Source organism: Hyaena hyaena, unplaced genomic scaffold (assembly GCF_003009895.1).
Source record: "Hyaena hyaena isolate Hyena2069 unplaced genomic scaffold, ASM300989v1 scaffold_1376, whole genome shotgun sequence".
Taxonomy (NCBI): Eukaryota; Metazoa; Chordata; class Mammalia; order Carnivora; family Hyaenidae; genus Hyaena; species Hyaena hyaena.
Window position 1 is genome coordinate 1 of NW_024082009.1, and position 26,870 is coordinate 26,870.

Here is a 26,870-nt window from a genome sequence, read left to right on the forward strand (position 1 = left end):
GAGCCTCCTCCAAATGGTCCTCTTGTCCCTGCTTCTTCCGTTGACAGCCCAGTAGTCTGGATGCCTCCTACGTTGGGACCTTGAGTCTCTGAACTTACGGGAAAGGCTGTTGTTGTTTCTAATATTCCAAGAAATGATCCAGTTGTGTCTGGTCCTTTCACTGATGGCCCAGGGGTTCCTAATCCGCCTGATGGGCCAGAGGTCCCTGCCAGTCCTCCTGAGGGCACAGATGTTCCTGAACCTACAACCGTTGGTCCTGATGATATTCCAGACCCACCTGTGGAGAATCTAGTTGTTTCTGATCTAGTTGTTACTGCTCCACCAGCTGATGATCTAGTTGTTGCTAATTGTTCAGCTGATGACCCACTTATTCCTGTCACTCCTGATGATGGTCCAGTTATCCCTTCCACACTGGATGATGCCACTGTTGTCCCTGTGCCACCGACAACCGTTCTTGTTGTTGCTGAGCCTCCTCCAAATGGTCCTGTTGTCCCTGCTTGTTCAGTTGACAGCCCAGAGGTCTGGATGCCTCCTTCATTGGGACCACGAGTCCCTGAACTTACAGGAAAGGTTGCTGTTGATTTGGCTATTCCAGGAAATGATCCAGTTGTGTCTGGTCCTTCTCCTGATGGCCCAGTGGTTCCTAATCCAGCTGATGGGCCAGAAGTCCCTGCCAGTCCTCCTGAGGGCACAGATGTTCCTGAACCTACAACAGTTGGTCCTGCTGTTATTCCAGACCCACTTGTTGAGAATCTAGTTGTTTCTGATCTAGTTGTTACTGCTCCACCAGCTGATGATCTAGTTGTTGCAAATTGTTCAGCTGATGACCCGCTTATTCCTGTCACTCCTGATGATGGTCCAGTTATGCCTTCCCCACTGGATGATGCCACGGTTGTCCCTTTGCCACCGACAACCATTCTTGTTGTTGCTGAGCCTCCTCCAAATGGTCCCCTTGTCCCTGCTTCTTCAGTTGACAGCCCAGTTGTCTGGATGTCTCCTACGTTGGGACCAAGGGTACCTAAACTTACAGGAAAGGTTGTTGCTGTTTCTGATCCTCCAGGAAATGATCCAGTTGTGTCGGGTCCTTTAGCTGATGGCCCAGTTGTTCCTAATCCGCCTGATGGGCCGGAGGTCCCTGTCAATCTTCCTGAGGGCACAGATGTTCCTGTTTCTACAGAAGATGGTATAATTGTCCCTGACCCACCGGAGGAAGGTCCAGTTTTCCTTGATATGCCAGTCGAATATCTATTTGTTCCCAATTCTCCAGTTGATATTATAATGGTATTTGAATCTCCAGCTGTTGGTCCAGTTATCCCTGTCACTCCAGATGATTTTTCAGTTATCCTTGTCCTTCCATATGTAAGCACAGATGTCTCTGAACCTACAACAATTGGTGTAGTTGAAGGTACAGCTGTTCCTGAACTTACAACAGAGGCTCTAGTTGTCTGTGAACCTAAAATATTTTGTCCTGTTGTTCCTGATCCTCCATGTAATGGTCCTGTTGTCCCTGAACCTCCACCCATTTGTTCTATTGTCCCAGCTTCTTCAGCAGATTGTCCAGTTGTCTGTGATTTTACTGTGTAGGGACCAGCAGTCCCTGAACTTACCACAGGGGTTGCTGTTGTTTCTGATTTTCCAGCAAATAATCCAGTTGTTCCTGTTCCTTCAACTGATGGCCCAGTTGTTCCTAACCCATGCAATAGGCCAGATGTCTCTGTCAATCCTCCTGATGATACAGAAGTTCCTGATTGTACAAAATATGGTCCAGTTGTCATCCCAGTTCCACCCATTGATGGTCCAGTTGGTTCTGATATACCATCTGATGATCTAGTTGTTCCTACGACACTAGATGATGGTTCACTGGATTCAGATACTCCAGATGATAGTCCAGTTGTGGCTGATCCTGTAGCTGATACTCCACTTGTGACTGTCTTTAGCAATGAAGGTCTGGTTGTGCTTATTTCTTTAGAAGATGATAAGGTTGTTTCTGAACCTAAAATAGATTGTCTTGTTGTTCCTGATTGTCCATGGAATGGTCCTGTGGTCCTTGAACCTCCACCTGTTAATCGTGTTGTCCCTGCTCCTTCAGCTGACAGTCCAGTTGTCTGTGATCTTCCTATGGATGGACTGGTAGTACCTAAACTTACAAAGGAGGTTTCACTGGTTTCAGATCTTCCAGAAAATGACCCAGTTGTCCTTGATCCTAGAGATGACTGTCCAGTTGTTTTTAATCCAGGTGATAGACCAGATGTCGCTGTCCACCCTTCAGATGGTACAGATGTTCCTGATCCTAAAACATATGGTCCAGTTGTCTGTGACCCACCAGACAATTGTCCAGTTGTGCCTGACATACCAGCTGATGATATAGTTGTTCCTAATATTTCAGCCGTTGGTCCTGTAGTCTCTGAATCTTGAGATGATGATCTAGTTGTTCTTGTCACTCTAGATGATAGGTCAGTTGTCCCTGAACCTAAAACAGATGTAGTTGATCCTAATCCTTCAGATATTTGAGTTGTCCCTAAAACCAGAACAGGTGGTTTTGTTGTTCCTGATTCTTCAGCGGATGGTCCTGTAGTCCCTGATCCTCCAGCTGCTAGTCTACTTGTTTGTGCTTCTTCACCTGATTGTCTAGTTGTCCGTGATCCTCCTATGGACTGTCCAGTCGTCCCTGACTTTACAACAGAGTTTTCAGTTGTTTGTGATGCTCCAGGAAATAATGTAGCTGTCCATGATCCTTCAGCTGATGGTCCAGGTGTTGTTAATCCAAGTGATGGTTCAGTTGTTCCTGCCAATCCTATTGATGATACAGATGTTCTTGAACCTACAACAGATGGTCTAGTTGTCTCTGATTCTCTAACTGGTGATCTGGTTGTTGCTGATCCTCCCAGTGATGGTACTGTTTTCCCTGTCACTGCAGATGATAATACAGTTGTCCCTGATCCTACAGCTGATGTTCCACTTGTCCCTGATCTTCCTTCTGATGGTCCAGTTGTTCCTCCTCCTTCAACATCGTGTCCAGTTGTTCCTGTCAAAACAAATAGTAAAAATACAGTTTTGTGTTTAAGATACATCATGAGTTTGTTGTTGTTGTTGTTATTGTTGTTGTTAAACTAGGGACTTTCTCCACTATAGCTTTCAAGCATCTTCATGGTAACCACCAGATTTCATACCTTTTATTCTACAGTGTAACTTCTTCCTGTTTATTCACTGAGCAATCCTTTATTAGATAGGTTATTTGTTGTTGTGTAAGTTCTCAGAAACATATAAATAGTACTCACTTTGCCATCTGAACAAACTTATGACCTATATATTACAACTTTCCCTTTTGATAGAGTAGAAACTAATGCAAAGATACTTGAAATAGCTTTTCAACCATGATGTAGCTAGTAGTTAGATAGTTCTCAGCTCTCATAAAGCATTCTAGTTGAATGGGAGAGACATACAGACATATATATGAAATTATATCCAAACAAATTCACACGCAAGAAAATTGTCAGAGCACTAACATAAAGTGAGCTAATACTGACCAACTGGGATTCTATTTTAGATTGCTTGGCCAACAGACCTCTCTGAAAAAGCATATTTTGAGATCTGACAAGAAGCAGAAAACTATGTGAAACTCTAGGGAAATAGCGTTCAGGCAGTGGGAACAGCTAGTAAAAAAGCCATAAGGCTGAAATGAACTACATGTCCTAGAGAAGCAGAACTAGAAGGTAAATGTATTTGGATCATTGGAGGTTACAGGGAGGACATGGCAACAACCTGGCATCACCCAGAATACTCTAATATGAGACCTTAATATCAAGAATTCCACCAAGGAACAGATGAGGTTGGAAACCTTAGATTTGTAGAGACATGAATCTACACAGTTGTGTGTATGTATGGTGCCTATTTCCATCAAAGCTTCATTACTTGGGCATAGGGGCAAATAACCTACTGCCTACCATATGCTCTTTCCTTCTGGAAGGTTCTCTTTCATACAGCCTATATTTTTATTTTGTTAATAAAAGTAAAGCCTCTGAATCCTTTACCACATTGGGAACTCTTATTCATTATTTTAGATATTCATCAGATATCCACCAGTATTTATTAAGTCAGGCACTGAGTTAGGCACTGGAAATGCAACTTTAAACTAGAATAGGCAAGGTAACAAGAACTTTCTCTAGTTTTGACAGGAATTCACTATGGTACTAGACAGTCGCCTATCTAGTAACTGAAAATGACTGGATGAAGAATCGACCATCTAGGCTCTATTTTAGCCTCCAAACATATTCATCCTATGACTAAAGTAAACACATTAATTTTTTATTTATAAAATGTGAATAATCACTAATATATTGTCAATTGCACAAGGTGGTTATATGATTCAAGTAAGTAAATATATGTGAAGGCATTTTGTCCATTTTATGCTTAGTACAATTTTCTCTGATTATCATTTTTATATTTTGCTAAAACAGATTAAGATGACTTATAAATGATATTATACAATGGTAAGTGACTACTTCATATTTTTATTTCATTGAATAAGTTTTACTCAATACATCCAGCAAAAAACAAAGTATAAAAACAGTATCATTTTATTTTACCAATTACATTTTTCAATCACTTCTTTTTTCTGTTTCATGAGAAATATTTACCAATCCCCTTTCTTTCTCTTTGGTCCATATCTTTAGTCCTTTGAAACAAGTTAAGTATTATGAAACACAAACATTATTTAGTAAGGTGTGGCTATACCCATTGCATATTGCATACCCTCATTGCATGTTTTCCTGTAAGGTGAGCCTCGAGTGAATGAGGTATGTATACCCATGTCCTATTTCAAATTCTAGAAAAGAAGAATTTTTTAAACCAATATGTAGAGGCTTTAGGGAGAAAATTATTTTATGAATATTTAGACAATTCATAAGGCAATGTTACTGATTATTCTTAGAAATGGGGCAGCTGTTTATCAAAGTTCTAGATCATTTTTCTGTTCAATAAAGAACTTATATAAAGAAATATATTAATATTTTAAATCATGACTTTTTAAATACTAAAGAATGATGAAATTTTTAAAATACTAAATATAGTGGGTTTTTGAAAATAGATTGCCAAAAAAAATTTAACTTGAATTTGAACATCCCTATTGATGGCTGAGAACCATTTAATATCCAGAAGCCTATTATTCAAGAAAGAAAATAATTTATTGCACTATTTTCTATTATGGGAATACCATATTATCAATCAATGAAATGCAAAAATACTACTATTTAGTACTTTTAATTTATGTTTATATTTGCTTGTTGTCTAAGTGATTTTGTGTAGAGCAATGCAAACCTTAGATGAAGAAATGTAACTAACTAGAGGAGGAAACATCCCTAACTCAAAAACAACATTTAAGGACCAAATATAAGATGATATGTTAGATGCTCACTATTACATTTTTAATTAACTCAGCTATAATTGTACCAAGTAACATTCTAGTAATTTCTATATTGGCCATGTAAGAACATCAGTTCCAAAATGTGACATTAGTCTTGTTTAGTAATGGAGAACACCTGAACTGTCAGATCAGTCACATTGTCATGTATTGCTCTGAAAACCCAACAGTGCACAAGTACTGAATAACAAAGAATTTAATGGCAATCTTTCTAAATGATTCACATGATATTTGAATTGTTGTGCTCCGATTTTTAAGCAGGAAGGATTTCCAACTAAGTATTCTACTGACTGATCTTTTATAAACAAGTTTCTACACTGACAGATTTTTGTGACTTTTTGCATTTAGCTAATCTCACCTAGTTTACCTGAAGAGCTTGTAGTACCACTGCTGGGTGACCCAGGTTTATTTTCATCTCCACTAGTTGTACCAACGGATGCTCCAGTTGTATCTGCTATAAAGGAAAAAATGGACTGGCCTCATTCCCAGAACTTCTTAAGCTATGAGATAAACAATTCTGACTTAAATCAACTTCCAACAAAGGATTACAAGAATGTCTGTTTACTAGATCAGTAATATTACCCTTTTTACATTTCCAGAGATGTGCTTTGACATCATTTATTTATTTTTTCACTGGATTCTCATCACAATCCCACTCAATAGATAACATTCCTCATTTTTTACTGATAAGAAAACTGAAGTTACAGATGTTAAGTGATTCATTCACTTAATTGCATGAATTGCATGATACTGGTTCTAGGAAAAGTGTTTACATATGGATACTGCTTGGTTAGGTTGTTTGTTCAGGGATGTTTTCTTTTTTCCCATCAGAAATGGTTATTGGAAGCTAATCAAATGTGTTTTTAGCCTCTATGTAGATAATTAGTTGTTTTTGTTTCTCTTAGATCTGTTAGCATGAACTATTTTTTTTTTTTTTTTTTTTTTTGGAGAGACAGAGAGAGAGAAAGAGCAAGCAAGCACGGAAGGGGCAGAGAGAGAGGGGGAGAGAGAATCCCAAGCAGGCTCTGCACTGCCAGCACAGAGTCTGATGTGTGGCTTGAACTCAGAGGCTCGAACACATGAACAGTGAGATCATGACCTGAGTCAAAATCAAGAATCAGATGTTTAACCGAGTGAGCCACCCAGGTGCCCCTAGTATGAGCTATATTAATGGACTTCTTAATTTTGAAAAAATTTTCACCAAAACTTCAAACTTAATAAAAATGATTATTAAATATTGTTTTAGTGTGTTTTTTGGATTCTAACTTCAGCCATTTGTCATTTGCTATGCAAACTCTTAAATTGCTCCCATTTTTTTGCTTTTTGCTTCTTTATTTCTGTTTTGATAGGTTCTATTTTTACAGTAACATTTGTATATAACCCCATTAGCATACTCCCAATTTTCTTTCATGTAGTATCTACTGTTTCTCAACAAATAATAATAATTATTATATAATACCCATTAATATAAGTATTATTTCTTCTTCCCTTTTCTTCTTTGTCTGTACTTTCCAATTTAAATATCATTTTCTTTCTTAACAATCATTGTTTTTACCTCTTTAATAACTGCAAACTTCTCTTATCTGGCTCATGAACTTTAAGTAATTTGTTTGACTACTACCTAATCAATAAGATTATCTCATCTTCCTTCTTCTTCCTATCTATTTATTAATATGATATTTTTAGTTGGTCAAATATGTAACATTTATGTATTCTCCTTCAGCCTTTCTTTCAACTTTTGTTCTAATTTTAAAACTACAGTTAAAAATAGTACTATGGGGCACCTGGGTGGCTCAGCTGGTTAAGTAGTTGGCTCATGGTTTCACCTCAGGTCATGATCTCATGGTTCATGAGTTTGAGCCCTGTATTGGGTTCCTGGCTCTGTATTGACAGTGAGAAGCTTGCTTAGAATTCCCTCTCCCTCTCTCTCTCCACCTCTCCCATGAGTGCTCTCTCATTCTTGCTCTCAAAATAAGTAAACTTTACATTTCTTCTTTTCAATGTTTGTTTATTTTTGAGAGACAGAGCACAAGTAGTGGAGGGGCAGAGAGAGGGGGACACAGAATCCTAAGCAGCCTCCAGGAACTAAGCTGTCAGCACAGAACCCCGCGAGGGGCTAGAACTCACAAACTGTGAGACCATGACCTGAGCTGAAGTCAGCTGAATTACATTTAGCTCAATTTAAAATCCTTAGCCTACATTTCCCTTCTTTGAGTTTCTTAATGCTCTCACTTTATCTCAATAGGTCTGATACCAACCTGAATTTCTTTCATTTTAAAAGCCTTTTTCTTTTTGCCTCAAGGTACAGAGACTGTATTTTTCAAATCTTAAAGTTTTCTAAAATAACTCACCAAATTGACCATTCAGGATTAATTCTTCCCGATATTTGGTAGATCATTTTAACATGTAAACTTAGGATTTCTCTTTTGATTGCAGGACATTTGTCCTGATTTACAGTTTTAAACATTAATTCTGTTTCATTGCTTTTTCTTTTCTAGAAACTGCAATAATATATATGTTGGGTATTTTTGTCTGTTTCCTGCAACTATGTCTTACCCTGATCTACTTTATTTTCTTTAGTCTGCAATATTTGAGGGAATCTTCAATTCCATCCTCTGCCTCCCCTGCAATGCTTTCATTGTTCTGTATATACCTGTAATTTGGTCTTTATTTTTGAGATAATTTTTCCCGAATATTACTCCTGAGTTTTCATCAGTTCCAATTTAACCTCTTCCTACTGTTTATCTATTTTTACCCTCAAGTTTCATAATTTATAATTCTGAGACCTATATCTGCAGTTTGTTTCTTAATTTAAATTCTTGTTAGTGTTCTGTTTCCTCTGCTTCATGACTAGATTTTGAGAGTTTGCTTGCTATTGCTGAAAATTGCTCAAGATGTATATGAGTGAATAGCTTTATATAGATATTAGAATTTTATTTTTATTTTTCATGTTTTTCTGTATTAGATTTTCCCGAAGCAACCATGGCAGGTGATCCTATGCAGGAACAGAGAAGTTTTGTGTGCCTCACCAGAGTTTGCAGATCAAGAGCCTCCTCTTAGGTTGTTTATGGTGAAGAAAAGCTCCTTTTTATTTATTTTTTAACTTTATTTATTTATTTTGAAAGAGAGAGAGAGAGAGAGAGAGAGAGAGAGAGAGAATCCCAAGCAGGCTCCATGCTGTCAGTGCAGAGCCTGATGTGGGGCTTGAACTCAGGAACCATGAGATCATGACCTGAGCTAAAATCAAGAGCCCGATGTTCAACCTACTGACCCATCCAGGTGCCTGGGGGAGCTTCTTTCTAAGTGGCTTTTTTCCTTTGTCTGTCTTCTAATTCTTAATTACTATCATGTTTTCTTGAGGCCCTTGGCTTTAAATATTTCTCTTTTTTCTTTGTCACCCAGGCTACAAGTATTGTTCAACCTTCCAGTGCCCTTCCCTGCTTCCACACGGCCTAGTGCCTTCCCAAGGCTCCATGGCTGCCAGTCCTCATTCCATGAACTCTCCAATCTTCTTTCTTTCAACTCCACATCCACAAGAGCTCTGACTTGCAAGGTCTCAGATCTCTCAGTAGTCTCCATTCCGGGTACGGCCCTTTCCCTCCACGGACAAATCCTAGCTGATGCTATCTATGTTCTTCCACTATTAAGCACCTCTTTATATTCCCCTCTCTTCTAGGATGACGTGACCTGACACTCAGCTCCACTACAAACCCCAGAGCCATCTCTCCCAATCATTGAAATCTTAGTCTTCTCTGTCCTTCTAACCACTCTAGGTGTGGGCTCTGTGATATTTATGGTTTGTAGAAAGAAGTGTGTGTAGATCTAATGTATGCATGCAGCCAACATTTTCCTGGCTTCTTTTGTCCCCCATTGGTTCTTTGAGTTTAAATGCTACTCAATTCTAAGATCATCAAAGCAAATTAAAAACCAGATTAGTCCAGATCACTCCCTGCTGAGGAAGGTATGGTTGAGCACAGCTGGAAAGTCAGAACCAGCCTTGTCTGCTCTCCCAGGACTTGGGCTTCTAGTGCCTGCTTCCCCAGTGGTGCTGCCGCCTCGGGTTCCAGGGATGGCTTTAGGCAATACCCAGGCATGGCTTAATTTTACAATAGAAAGAAGAGTTAGGTAATTAAAATATGAAATTGATCATCTTATGAGATGGCTTATATAAGGACACATGAAAATTTAAAACAAAAGACAATTCCTTCTGGTGAAACTAAGGAAAGAGACTTTCCCCCCTTCCTTTGCTTAGAACACAAATTTGTAATGTTAGGTTTTTTTTCTCTTTGAAATGTATGTAAATCTTTTAAAAATCTAAATAGGCCTCTTACCAGTGTAATGACCCAGGAAGGTCTTTCTCAAAGACCTGGGAACTATCTCTTTGAAATGTAAATTTCAGGAGATAGTACCCTTCTCTCTCCCTATTACAAAACTTCCTCTTGTCCAGGGGTACCTGAGTGGCTCAGTTGGCAAGTGTCAGACTTTGGATCAGGTCATGATCTCAGTTCCTGGGTTTGAGGCCTGTCCCTCCTCTGCTTGTGTTCTTTCTCTCTCTCTCAAAAGTAAATAAACATTAAAAAAAAACAAAAACAAAAAAAAAAACACCTTCCTTCTGTGAAGATTGGTTTTATATGGTGGAAAATAAACTCCGATTAACCAAACTGTTATCCCAATTACCAGTGAATTTAAGATGAACTTTGTATAACAAATGGTGTTTTAAAGTCCTCTTACTTGAGAACTAGTAATAATTTTTCTTGAGAATATGTATGTAAAGGTTGTCTGCTTGGCAAAATTCCTTTCTGTCTTTACAGTTTCTTAGTAAATTGCCTGTAATATGCACCACATTCTAGCTTAACGCTTATTCAATTATAAAACTGTTTTCTTTCTCTACTACCTTTATGGACTGGGTCTCTGGGTGGAGAAAATATTTTGTTTTCAATCCTATTACCTCAATAACTGAAATATGACTGTTCTTATGCCCATGAAATTGAATATATCCCTAAAATTCCACAACTTTCACTTATGTTTTGCTCAAGTTAAAGCTTATAGTAACAGTACACTGATCACAGTATCATATAATGTTCAAAATAAAATAATTCTGTTGTTTTTAACCCCATCTACTCAGTTTTCTTACTAGAATTTCCTCGAGTTCTCACTCCAGTGCTTATCACCGAACATTTCCTTGATTTTGACTATTTTCTGCCTTACATGGTATTTGCTTTTGTGTGTGTATAAATATTCATTTCTCTTGCTCAAAAAACAAGTTCTAAGAGAACAAGTACATTGCTATTCTCCTTGTTCTCTAGAGCACTCAGTCTGATGCTATGCACACAACAAATAGCTCTTGATTTATTTCTGATCTTCTCCAGTTTTGACATTACACAAATAATGATAATTAAATTCTACAGGAAACACTGTCTCTGTCAAAACTGTAAGTAGAGAAATCACATTTCTCTTGTCTGGATTCATTCTGATTACGTTTGTTCAGTACCTGATGCTCCAGAAGTGTTGTCACCAACAGCTCCAGGGGTGGCTGCATTTTCCCCTTCAGTTGTTCCTAATGGAAAAGAACAATGGCGCTCAGTCCACAGTGGGGTTGCCAGATTTAGCAAATGATAAAACAAGACGTCCAGTTAAATTTGAATTCCAGATAAACAACAGTCATCCCAATGGGACATACTTATAACGAAGTATTCTTTTTTTAAAAATGTAATTTACTGTCAAATTAGTTTCCATACAACACCCACAAACCATTCTTTATTTATGTGAAATTCAAATGTAAATGACATCCTGTGTTTTCATCTGGAAATTCTAGTCTACATAGATGGTTGTAATGAAAATGAAAATGAAAATGACCAAATGAATAGCTACTCATATTCATCTGTCCTAAAATAATAGCCATTACAACTATAGCTATTGCTAAATTCACTTCAACATCTTATAAAAGCTTGAAGTGCCACCAAAATGGTCAGGTGAGCCTGTGCCTTGTCTGCTGATTTCCCAGCTGGGGTGCAGTCAGTGAAAGGTCGTCTAGTTGTTGTGATGCCACCGCCAGTTCCAGTGGTAGTTCCAACGGGTACTCCTGTCCCACTTGATAAACACAGTACTGGGACAGCATACACGTTACTGTAGCTTTTATCTAGTACTTTGGCATTTTTGAAGGGAAGATTTGGAGAAACCAGAAAAATAAATATCTTCTTGAAAACTTAATTGTTTTTATACCACTCTACATCATTGCTGGGTATTCAATTAATTAAAACAAGTGAAATCAGGAGAATTCTGATGAAAGACTCTTCTGTTTTATTTTGGGGATTTGTCGGGGAGGAGGTTGTTTTTACAAAAGCCATGGCCTCTGGATGACATTCTCTATTCGCCTAACTCGCCTTCAGATTGTGTCATTCCTCTGGTTGGGGGTCTAGTTGTATCACTAGCTGATGATCCAATAGCCCATTTCAAAATAAAAAATAAATATGTATCATGATCTTTGGTAAAGCAGAGCAGCATAAGCTGTTTCTTTTCATATATTTGCTCATTTATGATTTCACATACTTGTTCATTTTTCTACTCAGTTCTAATTTGTGGCCAAGACTGCAAACCATGACCCTAATCTCACTCCAGACTCATAGTCTCAGAAGTCGTAAGGCAAGGATCTTGTAGTTTGAAATATACCATGTTTTGCTCTACATCACATCTGAGCTGATGTTAGAGAAACACTGCCACTAAGCCCATAAAAACAGTGATAGTGGAGTCATGAATACATGCAGTAATAATTAAAACTATTCAATCAGGTGCCACTGGAAGCTTCCCTAAGGTCAGTAAGAAGAGGCTTTAGATCTTGCACTTCCATACCTGGTCTGCCTTCCACGGTTGTGCCTGGGGCAGATGAGTCTCCCTTTGTGTTCTCACTCCCAGGTGCTGTTGTGAAGCCCTCTGAAACTTCTGGGGTCCCGGACACAACAGTGGGGAAAGGGGTTTACTTTTAGAATTGCAGGATTATGTCTATCACTCTTTTCTGACAGGACAGAATTGAGGTTTCCAAGATAAAAGAATCTTTAGAGGACTCCTAGGATTTCTGCAGCTAGATATCTAATATCAGTCTAATATCATATAGAGCTTAATTTTTTTTAAAAGTCTCTTTATTTGGAGACAAAGAGAGAGAGTGGGGGAGGGGCAGAGAGAGAAGAAGAAGAGAGAGAGAATCCCAAGTAGGTTCTGCGCTGGCAGCTGAGAGCCCCATGTGAGGCTCAAACTCACAAACTGAAATTGTGCTCTGAGCTGAAGTAAGATGGTTAACCGACTGAGCCACTGAGGTGCCCCATGTAGAGCTTAATCTTTAGTTCAAACTGTGATATATTCAGTGCACTTAAGAGGCACTAAAATGCATATTTTGACTTGCCTGATTTCTCCGGGCTTGTCACCCTTGTGCTTGGTTCCCTGGATGTGCTGTCTTCACCTCTTCTTGTTGGTGCAGTAGGGCCACCTGTTCCTCCTGACAAAATATAGCAGTTTCAAAAATACCCTAGACCTAAGTCAGCTCATTTAATCTTATAGAAATCTTCCAGAGCAGGCAGTTTTATCCCCACTGAAGATGTGGTGAAGTGACGTGCTCCAGGCCACCCAGTTAGTTGGCAACAGATCCAGGAGCCAACCCAGGAAGTCTCCCCCTTGGAGGTGACACTCTAAATGTGCTTCTCAGAGCAACTGTGGTAAGAGAACAATTTTGTAAAATTTCCAATCTGCCCTATTTGGCAGGGGTTGGGGGGGGAGGGGGGACATCATGAAAGTGAAGAAATAAAATTTTTAAAAGTAAAACCAAAGAAAACGTAAGTTTTATTCAACAGATATGAAGTCACTGTGTCAAACTGCTGCTCAGTTCTTGCCACATCATGGACCAGTGACAAACGTTCTGGATGGCACGCCTTGTGGACCAAACTTCAAGAAGCCCTGCTCAAAACCATTGCACAGATTGCCTGATCCCCAAAAGGATAGCTGATTGACTCATCAGCATGACCCAGTAACTATGATTCAAATTTTTGGAAATATAAACTAAATGGTGATTATCCTAAGAGTTCAATAAATTCACTGATCAAACTGCAATCACCCAGTGTCTTAACTTGTGCTGCTGTAGATTATATCTTTTAATATGTTATTTTTATGTAAACTGTAATTTATTCCAGAAAGTATTTAAAACATAAATTTTAAGTAAAGAAATTTACTAGGGGAAAACAAATGTAGGAAAATAATATGGGGCAATGGATTAGTTAATAAATATGTAAAGCGAAGCCCCATTGCATATACTAAAGAAATTATTTTTAGTGGTATGTAAAGGAGTTTTTATTTATCCTAAAACCAATCAGAACAATTGTGGAATGACCTGATGACAGTTGAAATTTGGAAGTTCATTCTGGTGTGGTACTGACTAAAGAGTAAATTGGAACGGAAGTGGGGAAAGAGTGGAAATGTTCTCAACTTTGATATGCATCAGTTGCTTAAAGGGCTTGTTAATATAGTTTGCTGGGCTCCACTTCAAATGCTTCTGAATCAAGGCAGGTGAACCAAGAATCTGAATTTCTAACAAATTCCCAGGTGATGCTGAGGCTGTGGGTCTGGGAATAATCCTTTGAACACCCGTGTTAGAGGAAGTTGAGCTATGTGGACAGGTATTAGGTGGTGTTGGGAGCCATTCTCAGCCCACTAGTCGAGAAAGCTCCTGGTGAGGTTAAAGCAAGCTTGCACAGTCTCTTGCCATCAGACGACGACCGATATCCATCCCCACTCAATTATTTCTGCTTGAGCACCAGCCCCCAAGATACCTTGTTGATCAGTATTGGGAGTGACTTGTCCCCTTATCCTGGCCCTGGTATGATGATCGCACCTTGTGAGGGAACTTATTGTGGGAACTTGTTTTGATTATGGGAGCAGACATCGTGTTTCCAGCAGGTCCTGTTTCCCTCCATACTTTCCCTTGAGCTATGAACAGGTTAATGACCCTTACTCATAAAAGATTGACCTTTACGTGTACAATTCTATTTCTACTGTTGCGTTAGTCCAAGAGGTTCATACAGCTCAACATGTAAATCAGCTAACCAAAAATGTCTCTCATGCCCTAGCTATTCAAGAAATCATACAACTAGACACAAAGGTAAATGCACTTGAAGAAGCTATTCTAGGTACTGGAAATGAGCTAAACTCTTTAAAGGTATGATTGGCTCTCTGGTGCCTTAAAGAATATAACTGGAAAATCAAGTCTTGCCCAGAGACAAAGAACCTAACTTAGAGAGAAGGAACAGATAAGGGCAGAACATAAGTTACTACATATATCTTTGCTAACTGATGATGTATAGCAGTCCCTTCCCTAAGGCCTACATTCCACAAACACCTTCCCTTACCCTGGCAGCTGTGATGAGGATGGATAAGAATATCTACAAACCTATGACTTAATCTTAGTGTTATTAAAATGTGAACACCCTGTTATTTTCTTTTTTTCTTTTTTTTAATTTAGTTTTTTTAATGTTTTATATATTTCTGAGACAGAGAGAGACAGCATGACCAGGGGAGGGTCAGAGAGAAAGGGGGAGAGAGTCTGAAACAGGCTCCAGGCTCTGAGCTAGCTGTCAGCACAGAGCCTGATGAGGGGCTCGAACCCACGAGCCAGGAGATCGCGACCTCAGCCGAAGTCAGAAGCTTAACCGACTGAGCCACCCAGGTGCCCCTACCCTGTGATTTTCTTAGTTACTCAACCGCACTATAATTGGGGCAGTTCTGCAAGAAGACTTCTGTACAACCTGTTTCTGTACATTTTCCAAAAACATCTTATCACAGAGAACTATCCATTGTAAAAATTCCCCTTTTCTGATGCCATGTTAATGTTTGACATGTAAATAAAGACACCAAAACCGACAGGACAGAGGTGCCTGTCTGGTGACCAGAAAGATTCCCGTGGCTCTCTCCCTCCCTCCCTGGCTGGCACCGTCTGTCCTTCAGGGACCCCTGAACCTGGCCAGAGCTGGGCTCCAGCATACCTCACCAGGAGTTTTCCTGACTAGTGGGCTCAGAATGGCTCCCAACAAGGTGGAAAATGTTTAACACCTGAGCAAAAAGCAGAGGCAAATGTGATTCAGAGGAAATTGAAGAGCTGTTTGAAATTACTGACTGATTAAGGGGCAGGCCTGTTTGTTTTTAATTAAAATCATCTATGCTTAAAGAATGTCAATAATATTTTATTCTTGAAACCAACAATAGTTAAGATTTAGTCAATGATGCACAGCAAGAAGCATATATTCACTGGTTTTCCTCGGATGCATGCTCTTATGCACAGATCACAAAACTGTGGGACCATTACAGAGGAGGATAAGAGTTCTGGGTTCTAATCCTGCCTCTGCCAGTTTTGAGATGTTTTATTATTTTCTTCCTTACGGGAATAACAATGCCTAACTGCCACGGCGTTAATGTGAACTAAATTACATGTTTTCCATTTGAGAATAATTCAGAAATTTTAGTGTGCCATGCAAATATTATTGAACACATACATGATATATTAGTATTGAATTTTTCCCCAAAGCCATCATCTGACTCAGCACTGACACTCGACCCCCATTGTGTAATGCTGTGCCCAGGGGGCAACGGTTTCTGAATGAAAAGGAGGACTTCTCGTGAAATGAAGTAGGGGAAGAGATCACATTTGACTCATTTCTCTGTCTCACCTACTCTGAAGCTCGTGTCACTTGTGCCTCCACCTTCAGTTCCTATAGTCGTTCTTGCTGAGGCTCCTGTTGTCCCTGATGAAGGGAAGGAAAAAGCAAAGACCTGCTGAAAAGCGTAGGGGTGTTATCAACTTCCAAGTAATGGGTATATATCATTGTAACAGCATGATATACTTTAAGAAAGCAACTTGTGAAACAAACTAAAGTTCTGTATGTTTTTAATTTTTAAAAAAGGTTTATTTAATTTGAGAGAAAGTGCAAGCGTGGGGTGGGCAGAGAGAGGGGGAGAGACACAGAATCACAAGCAGGATGTGTCCTGTCAGTACAGACCCCATTGTGGGGCTGCCTCTTATAAACCGTTAGATTACGACCTGAGGCAAAATCAAGAGTTGGATGCTTAACTGACTGAGCCCCCCAGGCATCCCCTAAATGTCTACATTTTAATCATGTATAAAGAAAACCCAAGGCTGATATTTTACCTAAGCCAGATATCTTTATTTTATAAAATCTCGTACTGAGAAGCACTGCCTGAAGCCAGTTGCTTAGCTGTGGATGGTACACTTTGTTCTGAACTCAGTTTACCTGCCATGCGCCCCGGGCTGGTGGAGGCGGGGAACGCTGCAGTCGTGCCTGCGCTGCCAGCACTGAAGGTCATGGGAACTGGAGTTCCAATAACACCTGAGAAAAACAGAAAATGAACTTTTCATTTTAAGTATACTCGGACTTCGTTACCAATAGGTGATTTAACTATTCAGTCAGTTCCTACTCCAGAAAATGGAAGTGTGAATCCAGCGACGTTTTGTCCACAGTCCCCTACAATTTTGTTCTACTATAACTTTCCTCAAAGATTTTGGTTTGGTTTTTGCTATTTTATTGTTTTTATTGCCTTTTTTAAAAACAGTTGTGTTCTAGGCATCTTAAATTGGGTCAGGCTAAGTCTTCATATATTTGTCTCAATGAGGTTCCTTTCAAATAAATGGAACCTTAAGTCCTCATCACACTGTCATTCAGGGATAATAACAGTGATGAAAAATCATGAAAGAGCTAACTACTACTTTTACACTTAAAACACCTAAAAGAGCAAAATACAGCATTAGATATAGACATGTTTTCTCTTATCCTATTACTTTTTAAAAATTTGAGCTTGATGTGATTTAGCTCTGTTACAGATACTTTATTAATAGCTACTGATAAGGAAAAAATTAAAACTGGAAACCATATTATAGCCAGTCAACATAAACTGATCAAAAACAAGATACATTCAAGCTTTTTAAAAAATGTTAAATCAGTGGGAAAACCTCAATAAATTACTTGTTCGCAATGTTTTGTCAAAAGCCAAATTCTCATATAAATTCTTTCTTAAAAACCCAGTTACTAATACCTTTCAGCTTGTTATTTTTTCACATATAAAACCAGAAATTAGTATACTTACCTGTAGTAAAAGGTTCACTCAGAAGACTTAGAGTTGTCCCTGGTAAGAAAAAGAGAAATGATGCAAATTTGTCTGACCTCAAGGGAGAATACTGGAAAGATTGCTGGCTTGTTACTTGTCAATATGTAGTAGTTTGTAATATATTTAGTACTGAGAGTTAATATTAAATTTTGATTTCAGTTTTAAAATAATGACATCATAATGTATTTTACAGTGTATATGTGTATGTGTGAAGGGGTATGGATATGCATGTGTATACTAACAGACATATGCTGAATTCCAAATACAGGTTAAATGCAATAAATGTCTATCAATGATGAGAAAGTTAATTCTCTGTTAGCAGAAGCTAATGTTGAAGTTAATGACTTCTTTTACTCTATTTCTGGTGGTCAGTGCCTTCCATAGGTGTCTAATAAGTAGCATTTAGTCTATATTTGGGGTAGCGGGAAGAAATATTTTTTAGGATTTGTTTTTATACTTTTATATATTAGGTTTATGGAGATAAATTTGCAGTTACCAGTAAACTCCTGAAAGAAGAGGCCATAGTTTTATTTTGCCTTCCCAGGGCCTCCCGTCCAACCATTCCTGCCAGAAGTACATTCGCAGTTTATTAAATGTTTGAGGGAAGGGGGGGTGCTGTGGACTCAAAATTAAGCCTTTGTTAATTTCTGGTTTTCATAAACAGTAAAACCAGTTATTTTCTCTATTTTAGTCTTAGTTTTTGTTGAAAAGCCCTGGAAATCCATTATTTATATGGTAATGTCACACTTTACAATATTACAGTATTTTGCAACTTACAAAAGAAGAAAACGCATCTCACATAATCTATTTGATCCTCATTCTTTGTTCAGCCATGCTGACTATTTCTCAGTGTCTCATATCTGCTGTTTGCGGTTCCCTGGCCTTAGAACACAGTTCCTTATTCTTCTCCTAGTTAAACCTTCACGGGTCAGTTCTCAACTTATCTTTTCCTCAGCCTTTCCTGACCATCTTGACTTGTTCAAATCCGTTCTCCATCTACCCCGCCCCAATTTTAAGTACTTCATGTCTCTTGTCATTGATGCAAATTCCCATTCGTATTTGTAATTACTTGATTGGTATCCATCTTCCTCACTAGACTATAGGTTTTATGAACACTGGGATTATATCTATTTTAACTTATCTTTATATCTCTAATGATAGCAGAGTACCCAGCACCTAATGAGTGCTCGATAAGTATTTGATAATAGAAGGAAAGAAGGAAAAATATTATGCTTATTCTCCATATAAAGTATTGGCCTCAGAAAAGCCATGTGATTTTCACAAGATAGTTGCTAGTCAGTGACAAGGCTGGCACTAAATCCAAGTCATCCAGTACCTAGGACTGTAACCCAAATGGCTTTTTATATAAGGTTGCCTCTATGTATAATAAACTACCACTTGTAGTCATTTAATTATCCATTCATTATATCAATGAAAATGTTATAAATTAGGCAGGAAAAAATATAATACCAAATATTAAAATATCCTTTCTTGATTACTTCACAAAATGGATATTATAAATAGGTTAAGTAGTTTGAGAGGTTTATGTGAGAATTCTCAAAATAACTGTCAAGCTTTAGTTGAGAAGAATTTTCAAATCAGTGTCAAGAAGATTCCACCAATAGGCCAATTCAAATCTTTTCTCATGGATAAACACATTAATTGGACATTGAAGCAAAATGTCTTGTTGATCTGGATGCAAGGGTCACATAGAAAGACTATTATTCCATGGCCCACAGAGACTATTAAGATTATAATGATGTGGGCAGGATACACCGTGATACTCCAAAAGAATATGTTGAATTCATTTCCCAGTATAGATTTGACCTTTAGGGAATTTTGGTGGTTCCAATTAGAGCTCTTTCAAATTGAACACAATAATATTTAATTAAAAGCAGCATTATCACATGGAACAGAATCAAATCTTCTCCACAATTTCCACATTTGTATATGCTCTGATCAAATGGAGTTAAGGGAAACCTAGTGGCTTGCCATAGATGGTAGAGCACAGATTACAAATATTAGCATGTGAAGGAGAAAACACATTTATAGGCCTTTCCTTGCTATTGGTATGGCTAACATGGCAACAGACTCTGAAGTCGATCTTTAGGACCTGTCTTTAGTCAGGTCCACAAGAATTATCTAAACTAGTCACAGATTGGAGTGCATACCAGTTGGGCTATTATAATATAGCATTTATTTTCCTTAACAAATAAACCACAGAAGATAGAAGTCTAAAATTGTTGATTCAGTGATAAAAATATGGGCAAGCTTTTACTAACAGGAATAGAGAAGAATCCACTTTTCTTCATGGGTTAATGACCAAAACTGATAAAGCATTACTGTTCTCATTAACTTTGACATCCATAACCACTGCAATTACACTTGATATTTTCTCTCACTTACAAATGAACAGATATGCTTAAAGTACTTGATATTGTGAACAACTGTGTATCAGCTGCTTTGTTGCCAAGATATAACTGCTCATAGTAAGAGCTGACAAAATATTGATGGCTCTGTGCATTATGAGGTAATAACCCACTCCAAAAATTTTCAAAGCAACTGTGTCCATTTATTTTTACCTCATGATAAGCTTAATTTAATTAATTTAATTAATTTACCTTATTTTTCCCCTCATAATAGACTGAATAATTAAAATAAAATATTGCAAATAATTTTCCAGCTACTATTAAGATTTTCTGATCAAAGAACTATTTTAATGTTTATAAAAATATTATGTTGCCATTTTCCTTGAGTGGATTCCATTTTTACTTAACATAAGTTTAAGGAGTATCCATAACATTTTCCAATTCTGGTACCTCAAAGTTTGCAGTTTTTGCAAAATATCATTTTTCTGAAAAACATAACCCAGGTTTTAATCCAAGAAGTAATTGGGTTTCTGATTACTAAAATAAAAATATTAAACCCCTTTGTTACTATTAACACTGTTAATAGTAATTGGATGCCCTGGTAGCTCAGTCAGTTGAATGTCTGACTCTCAGTTTTGGCTAGGATCAGGAGCTCACGGTTCATGAATTCAAGCCCCACATCAGGCTCTGAGATAGCAGTGCAAAGCCTGGTTGGGGTTCTCTCTCTCCCTCTCTTTGCCCATTCCCCACTCTCTTTCTCTGTTTCTCTCTCAAAATGAATAAATTTTTAAAAACCTGTTAGTAATAATAAAGTTGATTTTACTGAATCTTACTATGTATTATACTAAGCTGCACTATAACATTTACTCTTTTCTCAAGGTATTATATCCTTCCCACTTAATAAATGAGGAAACTAATGATCAGAGTGTTTGAAGACTTAAGCCAGGGTCCTACAGCTGGTAAGTAGAACAGAAGGGATTCAAATTCTTATTTTTCTGCTTCTACTTCCCACTACACTGAGGTGACTATAATACCCTGATGTAATTATCTTTTCTAAGATGTAATTATTTTTCTATTTTAGAATAAGCTCTTTATGCAAATAAGTATAGTTGTAAGACTCTAAGATTTTAACTTTTTGAGAAAGTAACAAAATGCATTTTAAGATATCAAATCATGTTACAAACGCAGTTTTTAATTATATGAATCAGTATTCCATATGGTCAATGAGCCTTTTTGTAGTTTAATAGAAAATTACTACGTAAATCATAAATTTTAACACAATTACCAACTTGAAATTGGAATCTGAAATTATATGCAACTATTTCAATAACTAATTTATATTAAATTCAACTTTCCTCTTTCTTAAATATCAAAACACAGCAGCATTAGGACTGGAATCTAGAAAAAGATGTCCTGAATTTTAATCCTCTCTGTGCTTCTTATTAGCAGACAGCCCTGGACATATAACTTAAACTTTTTCTGCTTCTATTTCCTCATTTGTAAATTGGGGAAAATTATGACACTACTTCACAGAGTTTTCTGTGTCAAATGAGATAATATGTGTCAAATACTTAGAATATTGCTCAGTAAATGTTAACTCTGTGTCAAGATCTATCCATTTCAACAGAAAAAAACCATAATTGCATAATATTTCTTCTAAAACTAACATACTTATTGGAATGATTGGCTAGGCATCTCTCAGAATATTTTAACCCTTTGAAAGCATATACTGTATAGAAAAAAGAATAGATATATAATGCAGAGAGAAAAGCTTAAGCTTTGCATATTGCTTCCCTTGTGCTTTTAAGGTTTTCTGCAATGTGTTTCTAAATTCATTAAAAGTACACTTCACTCCTATGCTATTTATCTCAAAGAAATGTGCAATAGTGTAATCATACCATAACTTCTATACGAGATGCTTGAATGTAAAAATCAAATAAATCATCAATCCTCTCCTGGGGACCTAGTCACTTCTCCTCCTATCTGGCCTTCTATCCATCTGAGAAAAGTCATTTAAATTTAAGGAAAGAAACTTTAAAAATTTTGTTTAATCTTTTCAAGTTATAGGTTAACAAAATGGTCAGTGAAAAGTCCTGGATTTAGGGAGGTATTTCATTCAGTACCTGATTAAAATGACTTCACTCATGGAATAAGGTAATGGCCAACAGCTGCCCCTCTGCCCTGTCTCTTTTAAAAATAAATCTTGGGACAGATATCATATGTGGACCTTGAGAAACTGAACAGAAGACCATGGGGGAATGGAAGTGTGAAATAAAAAAGTTACAAACAGAGAGGGAGGGAGGCAAACCACAAGAACTCTTAATTATAGAGAACAAACTGAACGTGGGTAGGGGGTGGGGGAGAGGGAAAATGGGGATGGGCACTGAGGAGGGCACTTGTTGGGATGAGCACTGTTGTATGTAAGCCAATTTGACAATAAATTATATTAAAAACCCATTCAATCAATCCGTCAATCTTGGGGCACCTGGGTGGTTCAGTTGGTTAAGCATCTGACTTTGGAGCAGGTCATGATCTCATGGTTTGTGAGTCTGAGCCCCACGCTGGGCTCTGTGTTGTCAGTGCAGAGTCTGCTTTGGAACCTCTACCTCCCGCTCTCTCCGCCCCACCTCCACCTGTGCACACACAGGCATGTGTACTCTCTCTCAAAAATAAATAAACATTAAAAAAATAAAAATAAACCTTACATGTGTGTTCAGGAATTATAGGGTTTTTGTTTTAATTTTTAATGTTTATTTATTTTGAGAGAGAGAGAGAGGAGAGAGAAAGACAGAGAGCAGGGGAGGGTCAGAGAAAGAGGAGGGCACAGACTCTGAAGCAGGCTCCAGGCTCTAAGCTGTCAGCACAGAGCCCGATGCAGGGCTCAAACCCACAAGCTGTGAGATCATGGCCTGAGCCGAAGTCGGATGCTTAACCAATTGAGCCACCCAGGTGCCCCAAGAATTATAGGTTTTTATACCTATAAATTTAAATCCTAAAGTAGAAAATAAAAGTAGAAAACCTGTGACTAAATTAAATCAACCCACAAATCACATTGGTCCAATTCAAATGTACTATTACCCAAAATGAAGCTACATTTAGAACACTGAGACTATAAAACAAAATTCTAGGTGAAATGGGTTCCCATATCTAAGAATGAAATCCTTCCACCTACTGCGGAGAGCTCAGGAAGAGGAAGTACATGTCAAAATGGTGTGTCTTCCTAGCTATCTTATATCTGGAAAATGTTAAACTTTTGCTTTTAAATAGCTATTTAAATATTTTTAGTTGATGCATACTATATTTATAAAGTAACAAGAAACCTTGCCAGTGATGATGACTAAACCCTTATTTCGACATCCGTTTTTCTCATCACTGATCAAGCAGTTCACCCCTAGAAAGCTGAAAAACAAAAAAATTTATGTACATACATCATTATGTAGCTATGGATTCATCCCAATTTGTCAAATGCTGTTCAACTTTTAAACCATGGATGTCAGTAAAAGAAATGGAATGTGGCTTTCAAGTCTACAATTGGGGCGCCTGGGTGGCTTAGTCGGTTAAGCGTCCGACTTTCACTTAGGTCATGATCTCACGTTCGTGGGTTCGAGCCCCGCGTCGGGCTCTGTGCTGACTGCCAGCTCAGAGCCTGGAGCCTGTTTCAGTCTGTGACTCCCTCTCTCTCTGACCCTCCCCTGCTCACCCTGTGTCTCTCTCTCCTAGAAATAAAAAAAATAAATAAAATAAAAAAAAACACTTAAAAAAATTAAAAAAAAAAAAGTCTACAATTTGTGTAAGGCAATTGCTCCACAAAAAGGATGTATTTCTTTTAAAAGTGTTCAAAAGGCGAACGCTGAAAACGGCTTTTTTTTTTTTTTACTATGGCATGATGCTTGTTGGATGAATTTAGGGGAAAAAAGTTTAAAAAGGAAACATATGTTGCTACGTCTTAAAATGAAATGTTTTATTTTTACATGTAAAATGAAAAACAACATCACCAGACTTGACTTTTCTTTTTTCCTTTTAGAACTTCAAAATAAAATGCCCAGTAAACACACGACTAGTATATTCTAAGATTGTTCTGAGTGCCATCCTCATTTCATATAGATTGTTATGATTCCTGAGTAGGGGGTAAATGGGCATGTTGTCTCTTATGGTTGCTAAAATTCAGAAATGTCACATTTTATTCTGAATATTTTGTACACAGTCCAGGAATCTATAGCACATGCTGAAGTAGACAATTTATGATTGTCCAGTTAATCGAGTCAACGAAGATGAACAAGTGGTATGATCCATGCCTACCAGTCACTGCTTTTTGGGGGAAAGTAAATCAGTTATGACTTGAGTAACTTCTAAATTCTCTCCTGATATAAATGATAGAGGCATAGTCTCAGAAAATATATGGGACAGTGAATAAGGAGCTTAAATTTAAATCAAATTTTAAACTACCATTCATTTAAAACTGAGACTTGATTAATTGCCAAAATTTTTATGCATCAGTTCATCTGGGAAATAAGCACTTACAGATTTAATCCAGTAACAAGATAAGCTATATGTATATTATTAATTAATGCTGGAAAGGGATCAATGATTTGATAACTTGATAAGCAATGATTTCTGTGTATTGGGATTATTGTCTAAATTTATTTAAAACACATACAATTTGTGGCACAATTAGATAATTTTAACATAAAAAATTATTTTTGTCTCCTGATTTTAGAATATTTTGGGGTGGCCTTAATGATTTACGTCTTTGAAGTGATAATTTCTGGAAATAATTTCTGGCTTTCATGGATAATAAGGAAAAGAAAATCAACGATGATTTCTCTCTGTATCACACTAGAAAATTCCCTTTCTTCTGATCTTTAGAACTCTGGAAAATTTAAGCTCTTTGCATCTCCTTCCCTGCAAAATGATGAAGACAGAGGGTCCATAGAATATTACTTAATCGGGCAATTGTTGACATTTAATGAGATAATGAATGAAAAAGTGTATCTAAATGACGAGAATACAGTAAACCCTTTTTTATTTAAAAAAATTTTTAATGTTTTATTTATTTCTGAGAGAGACAGCATGAACAGTGGAGGGTCTGAGAGAGAGGGAGACACAGAATCTGAAACAGGCTCCAGGCTCTGAGCTAGCTGTCAGCTCAAACCCAGGAACCACGAGATGATGACCTGAGCCAAAGTCGGACGCTCAACCGACTGAGCCACCCAGGCACCCCTAAACCCTCCTTAAAAGTTGTTATTTGCTATATCTTGCAATACAGTACAAATGTGGCGCTTTAGTAAATTATTAACAATATACTTCTAGAACATGAAATAGCTACTGGAAGTTCAGTGGAATGAAATAGAACACTAAGATTTGGGAAGGCTCAGCATAAAAAAGTCATAAATAATATCTTATGAATTCCAGGGTGAAAAATCAGCTAGGTAATCTTTCCTATAATTCAACTCTACATTAGATTTACGGTTTTTTTTAATACTATGGTGGATATGATTAATGACATTTTTATAGTGTTTTAAGGTTAAACATTTTACATCTAAAATTTCATCAGCTGCTCACTAAAACTCGTTAGATAATCTACTCATGACTTGCTGTTTTATATAAAAATTTGCTTGCTGTACACAAAGTATTGTCAAAATAAAATTTCCATAATATATGTTCAGAACTAATTCTTGGGAAGAGAAAAGCAATGAAAGGAAATAAATGTATAAACGGAATAAAAATCAAGTCAGTTTTCCTAGTTGTGAGTACCTACTGTGATACAGGATGTAGATAACATCCTTACATTGAAATAGTTATCAAAATTGCTATCACTCATGCATAACTGTACAATTCATCAAATCCATAGTCAAGAGGTCAAGAGTAGTTTTATTTCTTTAAATGGTCACGAGATTCAAAAGCTTTAATAGCTGAACAAATGATTTTAACTAAAGGGGAACTATATAACCATGAAATTAATCTTCATGTTAACAGAACTGGGATGAGTATTAGAAATTTAGTCATTGTTTATGACTGAAGTGACACACAGAAAAAGTTTCTGCAGCAGATAAGAAACAACATAGAAGGACTATTGGGATGAAATTGTTACTATGCCTTGGGAAATACATTTACACTTGTAGGATAGAGAAAAATACTACTAAAACCTGTCAGTCTTTCCAAGATTTATGCTGAGCAAGTCAGTAGTGCTTCGTGTTTCTAATGACATGCAACATGAGAGAGAGAGTTTGATGAAAATTAAACATGTAATTTGGGCATTCTTAATGATATTCCATACCACTATGGCTGCTACTTAAGACATATATTTTCTCTTTGAATATAAGCAATATATTAACTATATTACTAAATAAATATATTACTAAATAAATCAGACACTGCTAAGAATTACAGAAGTACCCAAAATTATAGTCCTAATTCTATATCACGATATAAAATTATAATCCAAAAGTAGTCTTGATTATACACTATACATTTGCATTTTAGGGAAAGAAGATTAACTGCAATGAATGAATGTATAAACTGTAAGAGTTATCAATTAAATACTAGCTAACCAATGGTCTAACCTTCACCAGAAATTCTGTTCCCCCCTCCCCCTGTAAAAAAATACTTGAGTTACAAATTTGGGACAGGGAAAAAGAAGAGTCATTCATTTATTCTACAAATATTTACTGAATGATACTATTATACTGCTTGGAACTAGGTGCATTTGGGAATACAGGTATGGCAAAACATGGTCTAAGGCTTAAAGGATGTAAACTAAAATTATCATGGTGACTGTTTTACAATATATACAAATACCAAGTTACTATGAAGTACACCTGAAAATAATATAATGTTATATGTCAGTTATACCTCAATAAAAAAAATCATGGATTTAAATATACATCCATTTAAAAAGAATAGAGAAAGTAATAAATAACAGGATA

The 26,870-nt window shown here is 37.2% G+C and overlaps 2 protein-coding genes across 2 annotated transcripts in view; one reads left to right on the plus strand and one right to left on the minus strand.

Moving 5' to 3' along the window:
• Positions 1-131: 131 nt before the first annotated feature.
• On the plus strand, positions 132-8,479 carry LOC120225360 (calphotin-like; the record flags this gene model as incomplete). Its single annotated transcript, XM_039223567.1, has 4 exons — positions 132-1,500; positions 1,585-2,392; positions 2,561-3,040; positions 8,385-8,479. Coding segments are annotated over 4 exons (2,752 nt in total), but the record flags the coding sequence as incomplete, so codon positions are not given.
• A 4,221-nt stretch (positions 8,480-12,700) lies between these two features.
• MUC19 (mucin 19, oligomeric) overlaps positions 12,701-26,870 on the minus strand; it is a 74,051-nt gene continuing 59,881 nt past the window's right edge. Inside the window, exons 40-43 of the mRNA XM_039223568.1 lie at positions 17,555-17,593; positions 16,705-16,800; positions 16,123-16,197; positions 12,701-12,908 (exon numbers count right to left, since the gene is read on the minus strand). Of these exons, the coding sequence (XP_039079499.1) occupies positions 12,793-12,908; positions 16,123-16,197; positions 16,705-16,800; positions 17,555-17,593 (326 nt within the window). The 3' untranslated portion in view covers positions 12,701-12,792. The remainder of the gene's footprint in view (positions 12,909-16,122; positions 16,198-16,704; positions 16,801-17,554; positions 17,594-26,870) is intronic.